Consider the following 24835-nt stretch of genomic DNA (forward strand, 5'->3'; position numbering starts at 1 on the left):
GAACTGATATGAGAGATCCACAACACACTACAGATAAACAGAAGTGCTCTGTTTCTAGCCTGTGCTGATGCAAAGCATCCTAAGCTAGGAATCGCTTTTATTTGAGCTAGGAATCACTTTTATTTGGTTCTATGCTAATATGTTCACATATCTTTTGGCACTGCCCTAGCGTGCAGATCAGTAAAACTCATAAGGTCCTTGTCACATATTGCCAGACAAACACACAGCTACCCACAGCAACAGCTGATGCTACAAGGGCTAAGGAAAGCCAGCCCAAAGAAGTAAAGGCACAAGGTTCAGTACTTGCAGGACAATAATTCTGACCAAATGTGCCAAAAGACATCATCATCCCAGACGACTGGCAAGATAAAATAACATCCTGACTACTTCAAGATGCTCCACTAAAAACATTTGAGTTAATTTGAAGAATCAATTGTGTTTTGCTGATATATTATAAAATCAAAGAAATAGTATGATTCCACTTCCCCTGCTTTCTCTTTAGAAAAAGACACCCATGAAACCCAGACAAGTCAGCACATATCAATACCTGCACACAGCACAGGGGGCTGTCTCACTTACATTTCCATCATGATTGGGGCAGGAGAGTGGTTTGCCTGCAGCAACAGCAGTGACAGTCTCCAAGATGGAGGACTCCTCAATGCTGTTGTCCGGCGTTCGCTGCAGGACATCCATCAGGTTGGTGATAAAGAAGTTGTTCTGGAGTGCAGAAACCCCTTTCTCTGGCAGAATGGAGGTCTGGCGGCACACGGGGCAGGAAAGGGTTAAGCTATGGGCTGGAATGTAATTCTGTAAACACCTATGGGGAAGGAAGGTGGAAGGAGAAAGAAAGGGAAAGTATCATCAAAGAAGGAAAAAAGCCCTTTCATCAGTTAAAGAGCTGGTTTGAAATAGTGCTACCCCTACTTATAAAAGTACATCAAACAGGCTTCTGAAGCAAAAGTGATTATGGGGAATAATTTTTCATTTAAACCTTTTTTTACTCTGCCACATAAAAAAAAAAGGTTCAATAAGCAGACATCATTAAAAGAGTTACATGCCTTTTTTGGGATATTCATGCAGTTGATCATGCTTTCAGATGCCTACTGCATGCTGCTCACAGGATGTTTTATGCAGTAAAAATTTTGAATTTATCTGATAAAGTCTGACAGACATGAAGTTGCATCAAGTATTTGAGCCTGTGCCTTTAACTGACTAATTGGTGCTTGACCCTTGTCTTTCCAACAGAATCTCCTTTAATAACTTGTGTTTGTGGGTTTAGTGTTTCAGAGGTAAAACATGGTCCCAGTAAAATCAAAGGAAATTTTTTCATGTATTTCAATTTGGAAAGTTATTTGGCAGCTACCCAAAATCAACAGAGCTTTCTTTATGACATGGGGAACTATCTGCTATGTTATCACAGTTTATGTTAAGGGGAGTTTTGGAGGAAATTTTTGTTTGTGTTTGATTGGGAGGGCAGTGTTGGTGTTTTTCAAAAAAATAAATTTCACAGAGTATAAACCTGACACAAAAGTTCAGCAATCAACAATATGCACAATATGCACCAGGCTGGCCCAGGTGAGACTTAAGGCCACTTTTGGCCTTGGAAATGAAGTTAACACCTGCCTGGGCATGCAATATACAGTTGCATGCAATATCCTATATTCAGTATGGTCCTGTAAGCAGAAGAAGCTTTGCAGAATGCAGTTCTTAAGGGGAGCAGTGCTACACCAAATTCCTCATGGGATGCCAACTGAGAAAGTGTGACCTCACACAGCTCCACAAGCCTTTTACAAGGGTTTTGGTAGCACCACTCTTCATCTTCCCCTGGCAGCCCTCCTCCTGACCCTCCAGTAAGGGCTCCATGAAAGGAGAGCTTAGACTTTGCACATCAGCACTTCACTGGAAGAGTTCTTCCAGCATCTCTCCATAACCAGATCAGCCTAAGAGGATTACAGTGAAAACCAGAAGCTAACCTTGAGTTTTACATATGAACAGAAGTCAGGAAACTTAACACATGATGGTGAAAATCTTGTCTCGCTGACTTCAGCAAGAGTTTCAGTGCAGCCTTTTTTAATGCTGGGATTTTCTTTTGTTCTACAAAACATCGCTTCATCTGACACAGGCAGAGATCCACAATTTTTCTTTCACCCTGTGCAAAATTAGGGATTCACACCACAATTCTTCCTAAAAGGTGGAAATCTCCTGAATTAAATGTGTTCACACCGCTATATACTGTTTATAAACATTCTACTGCCATTCAATATACAATCCAGAGTTGCATCTCATCATCAGACTAAGAACTAACCATTAATTCTTCACCTAACTTTTCTGCAGGCCTGTATTTTTCACAATTTGATGGATAATGCAACATTAAAGTATCATTATGCATATGCAGTTCATTCAGCCAAAGACAGTAAAAGGCAGGTTGGTTTATCACATCTCTTTCCAGAGAGTTTTCCCACTTCAGTCAACCAAACTGCAGAATAATGAAGACATTTAATCTCAGGTTATTGATAATGTATATATCATGTAAAACTCTTGGACATTAAAAGGATGGGATAATTACTTATTGACTTAGTAAATGAACAAATATTTTTTTCTTGCTTCTAATTACACGATAATCAGAATAAATTTGAGACCATTAACTTGAGGTCCAAATTCTGGCTATCATCACCATTCACACTGTAGTAACCATATTCATTAGTTTAATTGGATTTACTTTTTGTTTACTCTTGCATAAAGGGAATGTATTCCAAATATGCCACTGCTGTCTCTTCTTCCTGCATGACACAAATATGTTTTCCTACATCTCTGCCTCTCCAGCCTTCCCAGACTTTATCATGCCTTAACAGGACATTTACAAGTAAAGGGGAAAGTCCCGTTCCGCTAAAGGATGCCTTGTCCTGTGCTTGCAGCATGACACAAATCCTGAGTTACCAGCATGAGGAAAGGACTTACCTCTCACAGAAAGTGTGCAGGCAGGGAAGTACTTTGGGGTTCTTGTAACGGTCCAGGCATATGCTGCAAATCAGAAACTGCTTGTCAATCTGACGGACCACAGGACTTGGGATGTTGGAGCCTTCACTGGCCATCCTAGACCACTGACATATGGGTCCTGTTCCCTTCTACCCTGCACACTGCTGGAGCAGGGTGGGAAAAAGAAGAAAATAAAAAAAAGAAGAAAAATGGCTTATAAACTAAATGAAATAACAAAATCATTGACAATTCCACTCATGTTTTATCCTTATGCAGGAATTCATACTTCCAAAACCAAAACAAGAAAGAATTAAACTTCTAAAATGATTTATCACTGATGACAGCCAGGGAAACAGTCAGCAACATCTACAACACCTCTGCCTCAGCATTCTGGAAAGGCATGCTGCCTCTGGACTGAAAGAGTTACAGGGCTGTCTGGTTTTAAAGAAAACCCATGATGAAAACATTCTTGTGCCAATAGGTTCAGCCAGTGCTAACAAACATCGGATTTCTTACATCTACAGTACTGCTGGCAAAATGCTCAAACTGGAACTGCACCAGCCAGTCAAATGGCTGCATCACAGACAGAGTTTGAAAATAGTTCACCTAACAATTTTTTTCCCTTGTCGGTGCTGGTATTGCCAAAAATATCAGATTTTGACTTCAGGAAGCCCCGGAACCAGACAGCCCCTGGGAAGGAATGCTCAAATTCTGCATCACCAGTAGGGATGAGGTAGACACAATGAAAATCCTCATGATAAAAGAAACAGAGCAAAGAAGAGGCAACTGATAGCCACTGAGAATCAGCAATGGCAGGGTGAAGGATATGTGAAGCACATCCAAATAATAAATGCAATAAAAATGTCATTCTAGGCAGAACTAGTAGTAAGAATCATGTTTCTAGGACTGAGGATTCTTCATAATCTGGCACACAAAGCATGAAATAAAAGGCTAAGAAAAAAGTCTACTAACTGTTAGAATTAAAATCGCAGGTTAAAGAGATGGCAGCAGGCTTGGAATGCCTCCTGTCCTGGAACAAGGCACAGGGAGAGAAAAACGTAGGTTCTTTTCAGCTGGAGATACAGATCATAGCCAATAATAGAATAAATTGTGGAAACAGAAGACAGGAGTAAAAGGATGGAAGCAACCACAGAAAAAAGTAAACTGCCTGCTAAAATAGTTTAGGGAAACCTGGCAAGCAGCATCCCTGGCAGGGTGGCCCAGCAGGAACTCCTGTCCATCAGCATTTCTAGCAGGCTGAAGTGCCAGGAGGTGCAGGCGCGAGTGCCGCAGCCCCGAGCTCTGCCAGACCTCCCGCACCCACAGCGGAACTGGCTCCTCTTCTCTCTGAGCTGCAGCCCAGCCGGCCTTCTTCTCTGCAGGTACACTCCTGAGGGGTCTAACTGCTTCCTGAACAGTTTCTACCCCTTTTTACTCACCCATTTCAGACAATTTGAGATCTAGCTTGAGGGCAGTTCAGGCTTTCCAAGACAGAAACAACAAGCCCTCTGCTGATCATGCTCAAAGGTCATGCAAAGCATTCTGCTTTGCATGACCTGTGTAGCATTTTATTGTTAGTGTTACATTAGGTCTTCTTCCTGTGCTTGAACGAACAGCACACTAGACTGTCAGTTGAACCCATGCTGCTCTTCCTGAGCTGTGTACTTAGCCATACTGCTATGTTTTACTTACTACACTGAGCAAGGGGCTATTTCTAGGATAATGACAGTGATTATGGATCATAAGTCAGCTCTGCTGGCTTCCCTGATAACAGGTTCCTGGGGCATCGCCTCGGTGTTAGCAAATTCAGCAGCATAAAGTTATTCACAGTTCAAATACCCAACAGCAGTAACTGACATTTCATTCAATGGAAAACACTTATGGCAGGTCCTTTTGTTTCCTTTTATATCGGGGAAGGGGAAACTGCAATTATAAAAATTGCTCTAGTGCTCATAAAATATCATGTTTGCTCATGACCCAAAAATGCATGATTTCAGGATTGATAATATTTGCATGTCTTTTTCGTATTTTTTAATATTAAAAAAAAATTCTTTCCCCATAGTAAGATAAAATGTATTACGTAAACACAAATTATTTTTTCCTATTTAAATGCCAAAAATCACAGAGAATTAACCTTAGGAGATCAATTAGCAAACCACATTACTTTTAAAAAGCTTGAGTTAAAGGTGGCTTTACAAGAAATGGAACCAAAATATCTGGCTTTTACAAAACCGAGTAGAAAGACCAGACAATCAAATTCCCATTAATGTATTCATACATTTGGCAGCTTAGCATGCAGAACATCAGCAACATGTTTCAAAAGGAAAATTCATTCTACCACTCACACAGCTGTGTTTGCCTCCCACCCTCCCTCCCCAAATGTTAGAGGCAGGGACTCAAATAAAACAGGCAAGATAATCAGAAGCAGGAGGATTTCTTATCAAAAGCATGGTTTCCAAATTGGACACACCAACAGTATAATTTTTTTGTTATAGACTGAACATAAACTACTGGAAAAAGCTGTACTTAAGATATGAAAGAATAGGTCTCCAGTGAATGCTGCCTGTCATTTAACAGAAGAAAGTTCTCTAGCAGCCAGGTATTTTCTGTACTTCATCTTTCCCTTATCAAGTAAAGCTACAACAGCACATAGTGGTTACACAAGAAAATCTGCTGCTGGCTGAAAAAAAAAATATTGATTTAACCTGTTTTTCATCTTAGTTTTTCACATTCCTCCAATGTCACCACAAAATCAAGTAATTCTTAGCATTTCATAGACAAATCTCATGCCAGCTACTTTATTTTTCAAATGCTCATCCTTTAAGCTTTGTCAACGAAAGAAACAGAAATAAGTGCTTTTAATACTCTGTATTTTATCTGAAATGCAGCAGGCTATGACTGTCATTTATCCCCTGTGTTCACATAAATCAGATTTAAAACATGCACCTGGAAATAGAATTTCACCTGTACATTTCAAGCTTCAGCCACTACCTGGTACAACTTCTCACACTAATAGTCCCTTTAAAAATGAGTATGGGATTTGAGTATGGCATTTGCAGGATTCTGCAGCCTCTCTAAGGCAATTCCACCTTTGATGTAATCTTGATGAATGTGATGTAGCTATGAGAAGGATGATTTTGCTCATTCACTCAACGAAAGCAACTGTACAATCAAAGGGTCTTTGAAGAAAATCTGAAGATTTTAGACAACGTTTTTGAATTTCACCCAACAGTATTTTTTCTGATTTACTGCTATGCTTGCAGCAATGTAAGCTTTCAATGTATTAGTAGTGTGAGATTTTGCAAAGTAACACTACTTTTACATGAAAAATGTTATTTTTTTAAAGTAGCATCTTCTGAGCTCAAAAAATGCCAGAGTGCTTTTCAGAGGTTCATTATGTCTTACAATCAAAATAGAGCAGCTAAAGCATGAGCTTCGAAAACGGGGCTCTTACTTCTCCATGTAGTTACACTTCGTAATTTAAATATGCAAAGCTAAAGCACTAGGAAACATTGCACCAAACAAGACATAAGCCTCCCACCCATTTATCTGTCACACACACACACACACTCAAAACCAAATTCAGGTTCGCTAAACCAAGTGCAGTAAAGGGTTCTGAAATTTACTCCCTTTGTCGCCCTTTTGAGGCTCATGGATCGCTATCTTCCCAGCGCCCCCCAAAAACAGCATCACTCTTTTTCTTTCTGCTTGGAGATACGATTTTCATTTAAAATATACTGAACAGCAAAGAAAGGAGAAAACAATGGCTCTCTAAGCTAGCGGAAAGCTTTGCCCCGCTATGCATGCATGCCTTCAGGAAAGCCAGGGTGCGGCCCCACCCATATGAAAGGAACTTCCTATAGCACTGGAAAAGGAGGAAAAGAAAAAAAAATCACGTTCGGTATAGCAAATGACAGTTCCAGAAGAGTTGTTTCAGATAAATAGAGACATGTAACAGAAAAATGCATCCTTTCTACAGGTATCCTCAAATGAGCTCTGGAACTCCTGAAAATTCTCTATTAGTTTCCCAGCCGAGAAAAGACATTGAGGAATCAAATAACTGTTCACTTCACAGGATTTTATTCCTAAAAGAGCAGAATTTTGTGTTACAATACACTGCTGTCTCTGAAATCCACCCAGCCAGAGCTGCAACTAGCTTGAAAGTACAGCCTGAGGAGAACAAATTGCTTACAGCTTATTCATCCTCTTCTTATCAATGGTATTCACAACCTACAGGGTCTATTCATGCACTATGAATGAATAGGTTTCCAATGGCAACGTTTCCAAAGGAACAGTTAGGCCTCCAGAGCCATAAGAAAGGGTGGGGAACCTCAATAATGTTGCTTCAAGGACTGGGAGAGCGGAGGCTTTAAAGTCCTTAAAACAGATAGATCACCTGTCCACAGTCTGTAGGAATAAAGAACAGATTCAAGCCATTTCTAGCAGCAGCCCCCAGATTAGCCAATACAGAACACACTGAGCAAATTAATAATCAGAACCGCCACACAGTCCACTTGTGTACAAGTCTTGATAAGCTAAATTTGCATTCCTTTCTCTCCCACTCTTGCAATCAGCTTAGTGCCTTGTTTAAAACACAGCAACTCTCTTCATTCTTACGGCATGCAGAAATGTAATGAACAATCAGGGGCTAAAACAGGAGCAACCCAGCAGCAGCCACCAGGAATAACACTGAGCAAACTTGAGCATTTCAAACCTACCCATCTTTGTAGAAAAATAGCTTAATCAGTGCAGTGCTGAGGATAAAATCCTTGCAGGGACGGAGCTGCAGTTCCGCAGTAATCCAAACGAACAAACCATCATCTGTTAATATTTCAAGCCTCACGCTTAAGACTGCTAAGGAGTCCCTATCACAGCACAATCATTATTAAATGCACAAGAGATTTTGTGCTCTAAGGAATGACGCTCCATTCCATGAAGAGGACAGGTGGAAAGAAAAATGGAAGAATAAGAGGAGGCCCAGTGAAGTCGTCATGAATTTTTTTTTTCTCCCTGGGTCATTTACAAGTGGGAGACCCCTTCAGGATTCAAACCAATCAATCTTTATTTAGCACATCTTTTTCTCACTCAGCCTGTGTAGAAAGACTGCAGCAAATGGTGCAAGGCATTGTGGGATGGGGATGCAGCAGAGAGCTGCAACCAGATTCGCTGGGCTCTTTTTTTTTCCTCCCTACTCAGCAATCAGCTGTTCCGAGGCTCCGCGCACGGCCATTGAATTTGGTCACCAGAATGTTATTACAGGATTAGCAGGCGGAGACAGCTACCACTGTGCATCTGGCATGTCAATGCAGCTAAGAAATACATATGCAAATACTACTCACAAATCAAATCGGAAAAAGGATTTAACTCCAAAGGAGAGAGTAAGTATTACATAACACCCATTACCAGGACAGCTGCCAGAGATAAAACGAAAGCACTTTCGTTTATAAAGAAGATAAAGTTTAACATTTAATGATTCCACTCGGATTTTTCCAGGATTCTGGGTATTTCTTGGAACCTAATTCTTCCCTGCTCCAACTTTAAGAAGCAACAAAAGACCCCAAAAACGCTCTTAGTCTCTCTCCAGATGTTTAAAGCAGAAGCAAAGAGCCTCTCTGGAAAACTGTGCTACTGACACACAAACCAGCAGCAGCTTCTATTACAGAGCCATATATTTGACCTGACTCAGTCTCAAGTCAAATATTCAAGGCAGCAAGTAGTAAACTCATATTCAAGGAATTTGAGAATCAAAGCTAACAGACTGTTCAACTTTTCTATAAACATTAATGAAAATGTATATTATTATTATCATAGTTAATCTATTTACTTGCTTACATTTTTTAAAATTTCACAGATCAACTCTGATTTTACTAGGCTGTTACCAAAGAAATAAAAAAAAAATGGTGCCTGCCATTTTTCAGCTAAGCAGAGAAGGTTGTTAAAAAGCTGCTTGTGAATATGCAGACACTACTGAACTAAAGCAACATAGAATTAGCTTTGTCTTCCAGTATAACAGCTGGTGGGTTTTGCAGACAAGGTAGTATTAGCATCTCTAAATACAGTGTATCTTTTCTTTTGAAAAAACCAAATCATATGCAAGTATTTCAGCTAACTGAGGCTAACAAAGCTTCCCACAAATAAAAGAACACAAAGCACCATTTGCATCAATAAGAAAACACGTGGGGCCTTAAATACTCTCTCTGCCACCCCGACTTAATTAGGACAGATACAGCTATTTTACAAGTTTAAAATGTTGTCCCAAGCTCTTTAAGCACGGTTTCAATTTTATTCCACTCTTGAATTGATGAGTTAAGTAGTATTAAAAATCATTTAGTGTGACTGAAATGTAATCTAAATTCCTGTTGAAAATACAAATTCTGCACACATTCTTTACTTTCCACTTAATGATCATTTAGCCAGATCATTTTATGCATCAGACAGATCCAGCCTGGTTTCCCTGGACAATATGCCCACAGGGTGAAGGCATGTTGTAATCCAGTTTATAACCTGAAATGAAACATCAGGCAGTGTGTGTGCATGTATCATGGTTTGGGATGCCTGTGCCAAAATACTGCCCCTCTAACTCCCTTAACATGTGCTGAACTCAATCAAAGAGAGAGCACAAGGTATGTTTCATTTTAGCTCCAACATTTAAGAGCAGCAGGCATCTGGACAGCAGGATTCACAGTTTAAAAGAAGGCCAGAGATTTCAGGCATGTTTTTGGAGACATAGTTTTTTTATTCTTTGGTTCAGGGAGGTTTTTGGTTTTCTTTTTAAACTGTCTGAGGAATCCGTATAGCAAAGAACAAGCAAAAGGTTTCACTCCCACAAGAAGAAGATCCAAGGCCTTTTTTATTTCTGCCAGTGGAACAAGACACTTATAACAAAAATCAAGTGATAAAGTTCAGGAGCGGCACCCCCAGAACTGAAGACTGTCGGACAGAAGCGTGCAGGCACAATTTAGTTGCTTGCTCATTTCTAACACTGCATTTACATATGCTAAAACAGAATGACCAATATCACTCAAATTACTATTTCCATTTATGGTCAGCAGTAAGGACTACGTACCCCTCTGAACAGATCCCATAACATACCTCATGGCCAAAGGAGACTGCTGGAGCCACAGCTGCAGCCACTCTGATAGGGAAATACACTTCCAAAAGAGAGATTCCTTCAAAGTGCCGTTCTCTTAAAATTAACTCTGAAAAGTTGCCTGCTGACAATGAGCTGATACTCCACAAATTATCCTGCTTCTTCAACAGAACAAAAACATGCTGCTGTGGCAAGGAAGTTGAGACAAAAGGCATAGCATTTCTCTGAGATTTTTCTTGTTATGTGTTGATACGTGGGTTCCTTCTCCTTAGTGAAGAGGAAATTGATTCAATCTTGCACTTTACCCCCATAGCAGTTACAACCAGACTCATTCAAATAGGTTTATTGTATGTGCATGTCTTTTGTGCTGGGAGATGGGGGTGGGGATGGTCATTATATGCTTTGTTTTGTTTGTTGTTTTTCTGTTTTTATTTTAAAAAGAATAGGCTACTTTTCCTCAGAAAATTGCTGCATTTCATTGTTGCTGTTGACTTATCTGTGTCACTGCTGACCACTGAAGAAAGTTCTGGAGAAGAAAATACATAGTACATGCCATCTTTGTGGTGCCGTGGAAGAGTGATCTAGCTTCTCTTGTCATCCCCTGTAAATGTCCTGGGTTTTGAATAACTTATTGTTTCTCCTGTTACAAACACAACCTGAATTCATATTCTTAGGGAGGCCATGATTATTAAGCTACAAAAAAACCCTCAAAGTTAACTTACAGGTCACAGGTAGATATTGATAATATTAAATAAGTCATCCAAACACTCCAAGTTAAGACTAATGGTCTGCACTGAAGCCTACACTATAAACTGACTGAATGAGAGTAGTGTAGCTCACCCTGCTGTACAAGAGATTTTAAGGTCAGCAGAAAAAAAAATATTGGGTTAGTTCAGACTAAATGACCAGCTAATACAGTCCTGGCAATTAAGGCTGACTGAAAAGTAAGAGATGTGAGAGACCAGAAATCAATTACCCAAAGTCAACATGCTGGAAATGAGGATTAGATTAGGAACACAAATATAGCATAGGATGTGCTGTTACAGCCATCACACAGCTCCACACATCCCTAATTTGACCCTGGTGCCAGGAGAGCAAGTGGGGTGAAACAGCAAAGTTTTGCCATTGTGGAGCCATGCCCGCAACCAGGAATCAAGGGGCCTAAGCCTTCCTTATGAGCCGGTGGCCTTTACCTTTCACTGCTGCAGTTGTGAACCCATGCAGAACCAGCAGCTTCCAGAGAGCAAGAGCAACTTCCAGTCCTCACTCCACATCCTCCAGCAGCCCAGGCTGTAGCTCACACCCTCTGAGAACAGCAAGAGCTTCCTCCCACTGTGGGTTTGTAGCCAGAGAGCATGTCTGCCCCAAAAGAAGCTCTGCTAGGTCCTGGTTCTTCCCCACCAGCCACAGCCGTGAGCCATGGTCACTCCCTCATCTTATGATCCAGCAGAGCAGATGCTTTTTCCCAAAGCTTGTGATACAACACAAGGGATTTGTCAAAGCCTGGGAGGCAAACAACTTGAAAGGTTTGCCTGGGATGTAATGCTGGAAACTTTCCCAGCAGCCCAGCACCCATCCTCCTATGACTTTGCCACCTTCTTTTATTTCCTTCTACCTTCTGCTTATGCCTGGTTCAGCTTGCCAAGGTTGCGGCTTTTGCAGCACAACTGCAGCACGGCTGGGACAGCCTGGCCTCCCTGCTCAGCCAGCCTGAGCCTTCCTGGCAGAACTGCACTTCCTGCCTCTCTCCACCACCGAAGTTGCAAGTCAGGCAGCACCAGACACAATCTGCTTTTCTCCCCTCCGAATTAGTCTTTCTTTTCCTCCTATTGCCATTGAGGTGGCACTGCAGTCACCAGAAACAACCTCTGTATTCTGGCATTCCTTCTGCACAGCAATGGGCTGACCTTCAGTATCACTGTCAGATGCAGATGTCACAAATTAGATTTTTTTAAAACAGTTTTCAGCTGCTGAAGGCACAGGAATAACAGGAATAGAACCCACTGCTACAAATTAAAGCCTTGCTTAATAGTGTTACATGTTTAATGATTTATACTTTTTTCTTCCTCCTTTCCCCATCCTGTAATCAAAGCTCACAAAAGGGTGAGCCCCTGAAATGTGGGTGGACCTCTTAAGACATCACCATACTAATGCTTTACACTCCAGTTTGTGCAGGGAAGGTAAGGGCTGGCATCTAATACCCACATTTATTCTCTTCTCATCCCCACAACTTGTGCCTCTGCAGTAGCCCTTCTCCACCCCACTTTGGAGGTGAATAGTCCTGCTTCCACCCCCAGAGACCCTATCTCCCAGCTCTCCTGTCTTTGGACGGAGAGGGGAGCTACTGGTGGTTGCACAGCACACACCAAGGGACAAGTCTGGCAGGTTAGAGCTTGTGTGATCACACAGTCATCACCAACTGAGAGGTTATTTGTCTGAGGTGTTCATTACCTCTTTTTGAGTCAGGGTCTTGCACAATAAATTCCAAAACAGCTGGAACACACTAAATTTACTGCACATGAGACAACAACGCATGGATGGGCATCCATGAATCCTCAACCAAATACCCCAAATTCTCAAAAAGGAGATTTCAAAGAGAAGGGGTAGGAAATTAATAGGAAGGACACATCAAGGGAAAGAAAAGGATAAAAGTATCCGATTAAATTATAGCATCAGAATTGTAACTTAGGGCCCTTTCCATGTTTAACAGAATGTCATACTCTCAGGTGAGCTCTAAAAAAATCTGCAGTAAGGTATGTCAAAGTAATTATTTCAGGAACTAGATGTTATGCAATCATAACTAAAAGAATTTTAAATTTTATACTTGCCATCCAAAGCAATAAGAGCATCTCTACTGAAAAAAAACTCTTCCCTGACTACCAGTACTGTTACCATCACCCTTATATTTACACATTTTTGACTCTCTAGGTCTACCTATTCTCTGAACACTGACAAGTCTCTGTTCAGCCTTTATAGGTACACAGGCACAAATAAAACCAAGCTGAACTGACAAATAATTAAAAGTGCACATGAAAACACTGCTGCTTCCATAAACATCTGCTGGGAAATGTCACTTGAAATAAAAGTGCTCTATGAAGACTCCACACTAATTACTGTTAACACTTCCAGGAGCAGGAAAACACGCAATAGAGTAAAAAGAAGGAAGCTGATCAGGAATCTATTTGAAAAGAGGTCCTTGGTCTTTTCTACGTACTATTAGATATAAGATATGTTGAAAAATGCTCTAGGCATTTTCTTCAGAGTTGCTGAGCAACAAGAAAAAACAATAAATGCAAGCAGAAAATGTTCAATGCTTTTGGTACTGAGCTGTACGGTGAAAACTGTAGAGACCATCCCCTCCACTCCCTCCTGAGACGGCATCTGTGCCACACTGCATGTCCACTGCAGCTCTCACTTTAGGGGAGATGACACACTTCAGGCGCTGGAGTTTAGTCACATATTCTCTGATGACCACCAAAAAGTTCCTCTGTTGTTTCCATTTAATTCAGTAGGATTTTGGTGAACTACCATGAAGTTCAAATCAGCAAGGGAGAAGGCTGCACTCAGCAATCATTACAAGCCACGTAACCTCTTCACAAAATTAACTTAAGAGAGTACCAATTCTTTAGATTGTTTTTCTTGCAGCCTTCAAAACTCCCACTTCCCATCAAATATAACACATGAAACACAACCTAGGAGGTAAAGGAACCCAAACCACCTTAGGTGTCTCACAGCAAGAAACAGGAGATAGAATCTAAGTATTAAAAAAAGCAAAAATGGAGGCAGAAAGGGAAGGAATTATCATCTTAGCACAAAAGCACATATTGGAATAAGGACTAAGAAGGAGGGAGAAAAAAGAGCTCCTCTCCAGCATGTGAGCAGCCTGAAATCAGGTTCACATGCTCTGTAACATTTATACTGTTTAAACATAAAATATTGGTTGCTGCACCTCCATATTTACCTTAGCTGTTGAACAGTACCCACCTCATTTTCTTGTCCACAGCCCAGCAACAATGTTAACTTTTATATCTGCCAAGTCTTCTTCTGAACCAAAATATCTTTCAAAAACACAGCAATAAGTCTAAACATGTATGTGGCCGTTGGGTTCAGAGAAAACCTTGCTCAAGCGTTAGGTGGCAGGCAGAAGTTTACCCAGGCAGGCTCTTTATGTTGGCAAAAGTGCAATGCTGAGCTTTCACAGCAAGTAGGTAAACACATAGCTATGTGCAGCAGGTAGTCTGGCAGCACAGGCAGTAGTGAGAAACAATGTCAGGACAACCTTGGCAAAAGGAGCTCTGTGGGTTTGAACAATGGTTGTGGGCACAGGAGCTGAACAGCCCAAACAACCACAGCAAAAAGCCATCTACAGCTCGGTGGGAGCTCAAAGTGCTCAGGGCTCAAGCGTGCCAGCTCTGACGCTGTGTCCTCCACCTCCACACTCACAGGGACACTCTATTTGACTTTCCAGCAGTCAGTTCCAGCAGTTCAAAACCTGGAAACACCCAATGGCTGAACTTCACCCAGTAAACATGTCCTTCCAGTCCTCAGCAAGGACGCTCATTTGCTGATTGCCCGCCAGCGCTCCTATTTAAAGAACTGTTGTTATTGGAAATAGCTGAAACCTTTCCACAGCAGGGACTAAGTGCTCCCTGCACCTTGTGCCTTGCCTGCAGGAATGCATCAATTCCCAACATGTGCTTCCACAGCAGAGTTCTACCACAGCCACAGTAACACGTGTTATCTGCCTGCAAAGTCCATCAAACCGCTGGGTGGGCAGGACCCCCAGACGGTCCGACCAAGCAGCCACTCTGGCTCAGCCCAGGCTTTCCCCAAGCCTTCTCCCTGAAGTGAAAGGTTTCATACATGACACGAAGCTGTCTACCTTTACCCTTCATCTCCAAAAACAACTCTCCTAAGCTTCCTCTTAGACATCTCTTGCAGGTTCAGGCCAGATGCCCAAAGGCCCTTATGGGGCATTGCCAGGCTGCTCATAAGCAAAGGCTCAGCACTGATGTAGGTTAGATTTCTGCAAAAATTACATTCTCAGGAGACCTTGTACATACACTCCTGCATGAATGTCAGTCTTTTCAACTGGCATCACAACTTAAGAAGCAACAACTAATGAAAGAGGAATAAAGCAGAACCACTCATATGCACAATTTTAAGACTCTCCCAAGCTGAACTGGGAAATACAGGACATTCATTTCTACACGAAAACACATCCATTTTACGTTATAGGAAGCCAACTACATTTTTGTGTATGCAAAAAGCAAATTAGGAGACAGTATCAGAAACTATAATATAATAACCATGTGAATGCATCTGTGTGTTAAACAAAAAAAAAAGCCCTTGGAAAAAAATCTGGCATCAGGAGAGATAAGAACAATATTGTCTTAAATCAACCACATTATCACTTGGATTGTGATAGCCCCTGGAATCTCTTTCAAGTACCAGAATCCTGCTGTGATAGGCACCTGCTACACAGCATACAAGCTCCCTTGCAAACATAGGTAACCCGTATCTTAAGGCCAAACACAGTTAGACTGTTGCTATGTGACTGTATCTGTGACACTAAGCACTTTCTAAACTAGGATATAAGTTTGCATAGCCAGCCATCAATTTAGATTTAGATAAGGAGTGTCTTTGTAAAGAAAGAGGTGCAAGTCAGTGCCTCATATAGTATGAAACTCTTGCAGTCAGGAACAGCGGCAGATCTTAGCATCCTCTTTCCTTTGCAAACTCTATAAGTGGATATAAGAACGGGCTGAGATTTTAGAAACAGTCCTTGTGATAACTGTGACAAGATGCACCATGTTGTTACTGAAACAGATTATACACCTAAGTGATAAAACCCATGAGAGGTGTATGCAGACTAACCAGATGTAAGCACTGATAGTACAAGGAATTGAGAAATCCTAGTGGAAAGCCAGTTACAAACAGGACATGGAGACAGCCCTGCCTCAGGTACATAACTTCTCTAACTCAGATTCCACAGTATGCAGCTCTTAGGATGTATTCCAAATAACTTAAATGCTTTTGGAAGGTTGATGAAACAGTAGTCATTAGGTTTTTGGCAGGTGGAGTCCACTTGAGTTAAATTTTATTCACAATGTATTGTTTTTTCAATATTTGTATCTATTGCTGCTTACTATTCCTTTTTACAGTCCACAGAAGAGAAGCCTCTTTTGCAGATACCCGTAATGTGCTGGATAATTCACCCTGTGAGCTGTGAAACCCATTGTCCAGGGTGCTACAGTTGTTAATATTTTACAGGCATTCCAGGAGAGTGGGACAAATTCCTGGTGAATAAATTTATTAAAGACACCACCTCTACCAGGAGCAGAACTGGAAGCACAAATTATTGAATGCAGAAGATCATTTTAAAGAGTACCAGGATATCTCTGATCCATTCTTGTGCTCTTCTGTAGGCATCTACTGTCAGTAACCATCCAAATTATAAGGCTAGGCTAGATTTACTTTTGATTTGACCCAGACAAACCTTCAAATTACTCAGAGCAGACATCACAGAAGCCTCATAGTAGCCACTCCTTTTTGGCATAGTTAATTGCCACGAATGGCTTTACAGGGCTGCTTCTTTGCAAAAAGAGGGCCACTTTGCAAAGCTGGGCCATTTAGGGATGTCAGGTGAAAAGAATCCCTCAGACATCTGCCTTATTACACCACTGTTGCATGAGAAATGCCACTCAGGGCCTTTAGCATTTCATTTACCCATTACAAGTCACACAAACAAGACTCCCAACAATGGTGAATGACTAAGCATCACCCCAAGCAGAGAACCTTTTATAGTGAATACAATAATAACCTAGCACTCCTTTTCCCTCTTCCTCTTACCTTTTCAAATTTACTTCATCCTTAAGAAAAAAAAAAAAAAAAAAAAAAAAAAAGAGAGACTTCCAGTGATATTTCCTTTTTCTGGTTTCTCTGCATAGGTACTCTGTATTATTAATGTATTAAGCAATGTCATAGAGCTTGGGGAAATGATGCCTTGATCACTGTCCTGGTTCTTCTCATTTAAAAGCTGCACACCTTCATCATCAGAGGTCCCTTCAGACTGTGCACATCTTCAGAGCAGGCTGTTCAGAGGATAAAGGCCACCATTCAGGAGCACAGATAAAAACCCAACCCAAAAGTTAAATATGGGAAGAAATCTTCCTGCTTTTACAATTAACTGTATTCAAGACTGTGTAATATGTCAGCTTCTGATAAGACAAACAAAAATTTTAAACTGTGCCAACAGAGGAAATGGAACTACTCTTTTTTCTTTTTTTTGCAAATTCACCTTACTATACAAACATTTTTGCATGCTCTAATCTAATCTGGTTTTTACTAAGTTTTATAGGATGGAATAGTAAAACCTAATTAAAATGAGGAAGCTAAGGGATGAGGGGATTCTCTGCCTACACAGAACATATAGTGCAATTCTTATAGAACGATCCTCCAATACTTAATGTCTTCCTTTTCTGTGTAATAAAGGGTTGCATTTATCTCCACTGAGAGATTTTAAGTAAAGGATTACTTTTGTAAACTTATGAAAAATTATTTGTCTTTAATTAGGAACTAAGCATCTCAGAACATGTCTGTATTTTACAATCAAAATTTATTTCCAGCTGCTTTAGATGCAAGACAAAAAGTTATTACTGCTTATTTGATAAAGAGAATGAAATATTCATGGTGCAACACTTAAATCTATCTTTCTTATATTTTCTGAGCTGAGATGCACAAAGATCTGCTGCTCCCAAAACTACTCAGAGCAGACTAAGAATTATGTAATAAGAGAAGAACCAGTTCTTTGAAAAGGATCCAGTAAAACTTAGAAGCACTTTGGAAAGACCACATATTAACCCATATTGTAGTACTGTGCCAGAGTAACACTCAGGAGAAAAAACCACCATCAGAGGCTATGAAATAATCTGTGGCTCTACTTGACATGTTGGCCCTAGGTTTCCTAACTTCAGCACAGTGCAATTACTTGAGTTCTAGTTATCAAATTAAATCTGCTTTCAAGATAAAAACAAAAACAACAAAGCAACAAAAACAAACAAACAAAAAAAAAAAAACCCAAAAACAAAAAACCAAAAAACCAAAAGAAACCCCAACAAAATAACCTAGAAACAGTACAAACCAGCACCTGCAGAGGTTTGTCTTGTGGGAGTTAATCTCTGAAGGTTTACATTAACACTTCCACCAATAGAGGGATTACAGGAGAGAAAGTTGTAGAAGGGAATTTCATGAATACTGTTTGCTTACTGGAAAAGGAACAGAAAAAGCAAAACCAAATCAAAAAACCTGTGTGAATGCAGAGAAACATGGCAGCTTTTCCTCTTCCTGAGTTTTATGTATGTTGTGAATGGCTTGCTCCTCAGTCCTGCATTTTCATTCCTGGGGGTCATTTTAGTTCCTGAAGAATTTTTAAGTAGAGGGATTTACAGTATTTGCAACTTACAGCTGTTCACAGAAGAACCAGGGGGCCCCGAAGACATCATTGAAACTGCTGACACCTGCTCTTTTGGAAGTCCCATTTCTCACAAAATATGCAATTTCTCAAATAGTACAGATCATGGGCCTAATATGGTTGGGGCTAAATATGGGACACTTACTGTCTCTCCAAGGACCTCTACAGAGATTAATGCATTCAGAGGCACACAAAACCCATAATTGTTGGGATCTTTTCAAGAACATTTCCAAGTTCAGCACAATCTTTTGATGCAATCTGTTGTTGTTCTGTAAGTAATTGTAAGAAAAGCATATTTTCTCAAGATTCCATCACTACTTCAGAGGACTTTTGCTCTGCAAAAGGTGCAGGAGCATTTTGCACTTTCATGTTTTCATACTATTCAGAGTTATGTAGTTCAAAATAATATGGGCACTGTTCTTCCCTTGCTAAATTAACTCCTGAGCACTTCACAAAACACAATGGTGGATTATCACACACCTTCATACAAAACACACTGGTAGATATCACACACCTTCAGGCTCACAAACAACCAGGTTCTGCTGAACTTTGATGTACAATGAGGCAGACACAGTATACATCATCATAGGGACTATAGCTCTTTTTAAGCCATCAGTCCAGACATGACAAATTTCCAAATTACACATTTGCTGAAGAAGGATCCTCAAAACTAGCATTCCAAACACATTTTATAAAAAAAAAAGAAAAAGAAAAAAGAAAAAGAAAAAAAGAAAAAAAAAAAGAAGTGGGATTGTCATTCTTTGTTTCGAGAACTACAAGAAAAAAAATCAAGAACAGAAGCTCATGGCAGCACAAAACAAATAGCTTTCCATGACAAAAGAACAGAAAGTCACCCATAAATAAACTGATCATACACATGTTTAGGCAGACTAATAACACTTAGACAAATAAATCCATACTGGATTAGGAGCAAGCAAATTGCTGAACAGTCATCTCAAGCATTTAAAATCTGATCAAATGTAATTGCATCTACTTCAATCCTTATGTCTCTTTCACAAAGAGCATCCACCTTGGCATAAGGACTGAAAATCACCATTCATGTAATTAACCACTCCTACAATGTATGTAAAATTGATAATATTCAGATGGCTTTAAAGTGAGACAGAATGAATAATACTTTTACACATGAGCAAAAGCACTGACCACAAAAAGCAGAGTTGTTTGGAGTTCTTCCAGGGGAATATTAAGTATATACACGATTACAGTAAATTTTTTAAAATTTCTCCTAGTGGCAGGGCATATTCTTATGTTATTACCACCTAGGTTTACTATTTAGCAATAAACCATCACAGCCATTTCAGCATGAGTTTCTTTTGATGCTTGTGTTAGCAGGGTCACCGCGTAATGTAAGAAGTGCCAGAATACAAGCTGCTAACATTTTTCACATGTCTATGATTAGTCTCTTCTTAATTTAGCTGTGCCTCTTTTAACCCTACTGCAACTAGACAGATGGATAGAGCCAGCCAACATCTACCTGCTGCATCTACCGGTTCAGTACCTCAAGAACTATATGTCATTTGCATTTCCAATTTCAATTTTTCCTTTTGAATGGGATTTGCCTTGGAGTTTTTGCCCTAAAGTCCAGCTAGCAAGTAGGAAGGCTGCCTGGTTGCCAGCAGACTTCTCAGCTGACTAGATCCTTGGCAGTCCCCACACAGAACATTAGTGACATGTTACATCATTTGTTTCATGGTATGGTATTCCAATTATAAACTGTTATCAAGCTAAATTACTGACTTCCAGCTAAAATTACCTTTCAAAATAAGTGATGCCCAATCCAAATATAACCAGGCACCCCAATTATTAGAAAGAATGACATGCAATATGTCTACAGATTGTGGACAGAAAATGTTTAGACAGCCTGTGGTAGAAAACCAAGGCAAATACCTTTAACATTACAATTCATACAATAAATATTTATCTATTTAAACCACAGAAATAAAATGTGGTCTTGACAGAAATAAAACCATTCAGAAAGTTTGACATGAAATACCATTTTCATTTCTCCAGAGGTCAGCCTGAGCTTTGTTTAGTGGAAGGCATTCTTTATTTCAGTTGATCAAAAAAAAAAGGAAGAAAAAAGATCTAGTGCACAAAACAGGAATTCTTCCAAATTTCATTTGTTAAGTGTTTGCAACCAAGCAGCTCTTTCCTTTACAGATCTGTTAACACAAACCTTACAGCACACCAAGGGACTGCCTGCAATCCATTCATGTCACATAACAAACAGAAAAGCAAGACCAACTCTAACAGAAGGATCATATCTGAAAAAGTAACTTAACAAAAATTGAGATATAGAGAGGTGAAGTACATTTATGTGACTGCTAAGCCCTGCTTGTGTCCCTTCAGTATTTTAAAAACCTCTAAACCTGTAAAGTCATTATTTTCTTTCCTATATTGATTTCTTCCAACAAATATTGATTCTTGTTTTCAGTCTAGTTTTTTTTAACAGCCCATGCCACGCATTTCACATGACTAGCTCTCCTCACCTTTTGTTATTTTTACGAGGAAACATTACAGAAAACAAAAGAAACCCCTGCAGTCTCTGGAAATAGCATATAATTATAGAGAATTATAATTTTGGTTGAAGGTGTCAGCCAAGTGTAGCATTTGCTACAGTGGATTGCAATGTGGCAGTCACTGGAGTTCTTTAATAACTGAAAAAGGAGCATTTATATATGGTACCCTGCAAAATATGGATGGGCAGAATTCCAGGAGAAATTTTTTAGGGCTTTGGAATTAGTGGCATTTTATAATACAGAATACTGCATTGTCTGTAAACAACTGATTAAATCTAAAGTGTTATTCTCTTATATAATGCCATTGTGTTATGAACATTATAAACTGAATTTACTATTTGCAGTAATATATGCTTGCTGCTGTGTATAAAAAAACAGTACAAACTAGCTACACTTGTATCTTCAGACACATTTAATTCTGATGAGACAATGTGCTTGCCAGCAGATCAAATCAAATGCTTTTACATGTGGCTCAAGGATTTATCCCAACCTACTACCAAGGATTTATCCTAACCTACTATACATTGTGCCTTTGTTTTTATAAAAATAGTTCATATGTCTAGACACAGTACTACATGTTTCTGCAAAACTGTGTATGTTTAATACTTCATGCAAATGATTAAATTTCAGCTTCAGTATAGTAATGTACAACACTTTGTTCTCTGGATTAGAACACCCAGTACCTTTCCAGTTAATTGAATTCCTCTGTTTTCCTCAAAGGAATCAGGAGCATCACTGTGTTTGCATAAGCTGTCCAAATTCTAGTTTTGTTATGAATTAATGAAATTCCATTATCAGGCAAAGACAGGCCCAGAATGCTTTCATGATGGCTTCAAGCACCAATTATCTGGGATTTTCCAGTAAACAACTTGAGCTTCAAGCTAAAACCAGGACTGTCAGAGAAAGAATAGTATCATGGGCTGGGGAAATCCCCCAGTAGAATTACCATCTTGGTCCAGGTATGGTCTAATGTTCCAAACATTGTGCATGCTGCTGGACATAGCAGAATTCAGACAGCACTTGCATGTGCCACCAGACCATGGACACTGCTTGTCTCAAATCTAGCCACAAACACAAGATTTCATCAAATATCAATGCCATGAAAAGGATGAACTTTTAAGACACACATACCTCCACCACTTCTCCAAAGCCTTAAATCTATACATACTTCTAATTTTTATTCTGTGTCGAGAAGGATGCATTCCCTGTCTCCCTTTGCAAATTACATAAAGAAATCAAAAGATATTTCCCTGAAATATCTTGACTGAAATAATTGTTTGCATGGTTTTTATCCTTCCCTCTTCCCAGAAACCCTATAATCAAATCTAGAATTGGTTCTGTCATAAAACCTAATTAAAATTTCCTTCTGGCCCTCAAGCAGTGTTACAGATGCTCCTTGAACCAAAGCTCTCTTTAGCCTTCTCCCTGAAGAAAGATGTAATTATTAAAGGCCTATCAAAGCCATTTCTCATGAAAAAGGATGAATCTCAAGAACTGAAATAAACCCTCCACGAAGAAAACACAAACCTGTTCTTTATAACCAAATTGTGGGCACTGCAGGTCCAGGTCAGACATGGGAGTGTCTTCACCCCTCAAGTTTGTAAAATGCTTTGCTGAGATGTTTGAGGAAACCTTTGGTTTATGGTAAGCAATTCTGGATGAGGGCCAAAGCACAGAAGCCTTATTTCATTTTGTTAGCAGCTAACAGACTGATTCCTCCCCCAAACTCTCTGGAAACAGGGAACAACCTCCTCTTTCTGCTGCCTGTATTTTTGAGCAGGATGATGCAATCCCAAAACCAGGTACAGCAGCTTTCCAGTACCTTCTCTCTAGAACCACGCTTTAGCTATCATCCATAAAATTACGCGACTAACTTGAAAATAAACACATTCATACAGATTTTAACAAAACAAACCTTTTAATATGCTTTTCAAACCCTACAGTTTATATTTCCAAGTTTATTAAAAATATTCACATGGTCTAGAAGTTCTCATTAGTATTTCTAGTCAATGTCATTTGTTTTCACACAAGCAGGAATGTGGAATTTTGCAGAAAAAAACTTCCGACTATTAGATCACAATAGTTGGCCATAGACTATTATCTAGATAATAAATTCTTTGCCCACAAAAACAAAAAATCGAAGGCTGGAACAGAAAGCAACTTTTCTTAAGATACATCCTTATCTAAGTAATATTTATTTAGTCATTGCACTTTCACAACAATTTTCTTATTTGTCCCCCTGTAAATTAACATTTATGTCATTGCTTTGGCCTGATAAATATTTGAGTTCAGGATGATTTTCTTGGTCTGTTTCTTGCTTCATTCTTAGTATACTACCCAGTATATTATCTATAATTATACCCCTTTTTTTTTTTTTACTTAAACCTATCAATCTGCCTGACAGTCTGCCTAGACTGCATTTTGAAAATAGCAAAATGAACTCAGGGGAGAGTAATCAACCTACATCACTAACCTATGGAGAGCTATGAATCAGGTAATGGCTCAAGTTACACTTCACAAAAGCACCACAGAATATGGCAACATAAATGCCAACTTCCAGCTTCAAAAAATGAACCACTGGGAAAAGTAAACTGTCTCTACTAATTAGACCTTGGCATTGTCCTCTCAGATTTACAGAGTCATTATTTTGCTTTGAATAAACATCACTATTTCTTTCCTAGGCAAAATCCTTGGCTCTGTTTCAATTATTTCTTTTAAATATTAAAGAACAGGAAACATTTGTTTTCCCTTGTCACATCCTGTCTTCTTTACATAGCATCACACAGTCCCCTTTGAAACGCCTGCTCTTACGGCAAGCCTGACATGCACAGTTCAATCAAAACATTTGCTATTGTCTTTTGCCAGCTACAAACAAATTTCTGCACAAACACTGAAAAGGTTTAAAGGTTCCGACAGCCGAGCTAAAGCCGAGTTAACACGACTGTCAAAGAAAGGCGGTGTCAAACTGCTCGGCTTCCCCGCTACCACCCTGACTTAAGAAAGAAAAAGAAAGACAAAACAATTCACTCACACAGCAGAGCTCCTGGCAAGAGCTCACTGGCTGTAAAACCACTGCTCTCACAAAGTACTCGAAAGCAGAAACAGCACACAAACATTTAGAGACGAGCGTGAAAGGGTAACTTACATTATCTAGAAAGACAGTGGGAAAGTGCTGCTGCAGTTTCTTCGATATTTTACACTGCTCTCGGCAGAGCAGACAACCGAAAAAGTTCATCTAAAGAAATCCCTCCTTTTAATTCTCTCTCTCCCAGTTCATTTACTCTGGAGTCCCTCAGCCTGAAGAGATCCGACAGTCAAAAGTTTATCCCCTTGTATTTCCGAATGATATGGCCGACTTTCCTTGGACACATACCAATGATGCAGTAAAAATAGACAAAACTGGGGGGGAGGGAAGAAGCAATCTAGCTTGAGCCTGAATCTTCTTAACTCAATGTTTTCTGTAAAAGCTGCTCTTATGTCAGAAGTTCCCATTCCTACCCTAACTCGCGGAGCGCTCAGTCATCCATCTGGTTCTCATAAACTGCAAATTACAGGCAAACCAGGGAACGTACACGGTCCAGCTTAGCAGAACTCCCCAAGCATCGGCCTTAAAGTAACCTGAGGTGCAAAGGCTTTGAAAGCAAACAGCCGGCCCCGTGCCGGGATGGGGTCCCGTCCGCAGACGCCTGAGGGCTGCCCCGGCAGCGCCCGGCAGCCCGGAGCGCCACCCACGCTCGGGGCACGGCCCCGGGCCCC

The 24835-nt window shown here is 40.0% G+C and overlaps 1 protein-coding gene across 26 annotated transcripts in view; it reads right to left on the reverse strand.

Annotated features, from left to right (window-relative positions):
• TRIM2 (tripartite motif containing 2) overlaps positions 1-24835 on the reverse strand; it is a 108685-nt gene that overhangs the window by 35199 nt on the left and 48651 nt on the right. For 11 of the 26 annotated variants that reach the window (XM_063156368.1, XM_063156354.1, XM_063156344.1 and 8 more), the window contains 2 exons: positions 2959-3140; positions 580-817 (listed from right to left, as the gene is read on the reverse strand). The exons of 1 other annotated variant lie outside the window; for it this stretch is intronic. In XM_063156368.1, coding sequence (XP_063012438.1) covers positions 580-817; positions 2959-3092 — 372 coding nt within the window. In that variant the 5' untranslated portion in view covers positions 3093-3140. Of the gene's footprint in view, positions 1-579; positions 818-2958; positions 3141-3948; positions 4007-7694; positions 8080-14050; positions 14191-24224; positions 24742-24835 lie in introns of those variants that run through there. 14 more of the 26 variants (XM_063156362.1, XM_063156345.1, XM_063156348.1 and 11 more) reach the window with 9 other exon arrangements.

This window comes from Melospiza melodia, chromosome 5, assembly GCF_035770615.1.
Source record: "Melospiza melodia melodia isolate bMelMel2 chromosome 5, bMelMel2.pri, whole genome shotgun sequence".
NCBI classification, from domain to species: Eukaryota; Metazoa; Chordata; class Aves; order Passeriformes; family Passerellidae; genus Melospiza; species Melospiza melodia.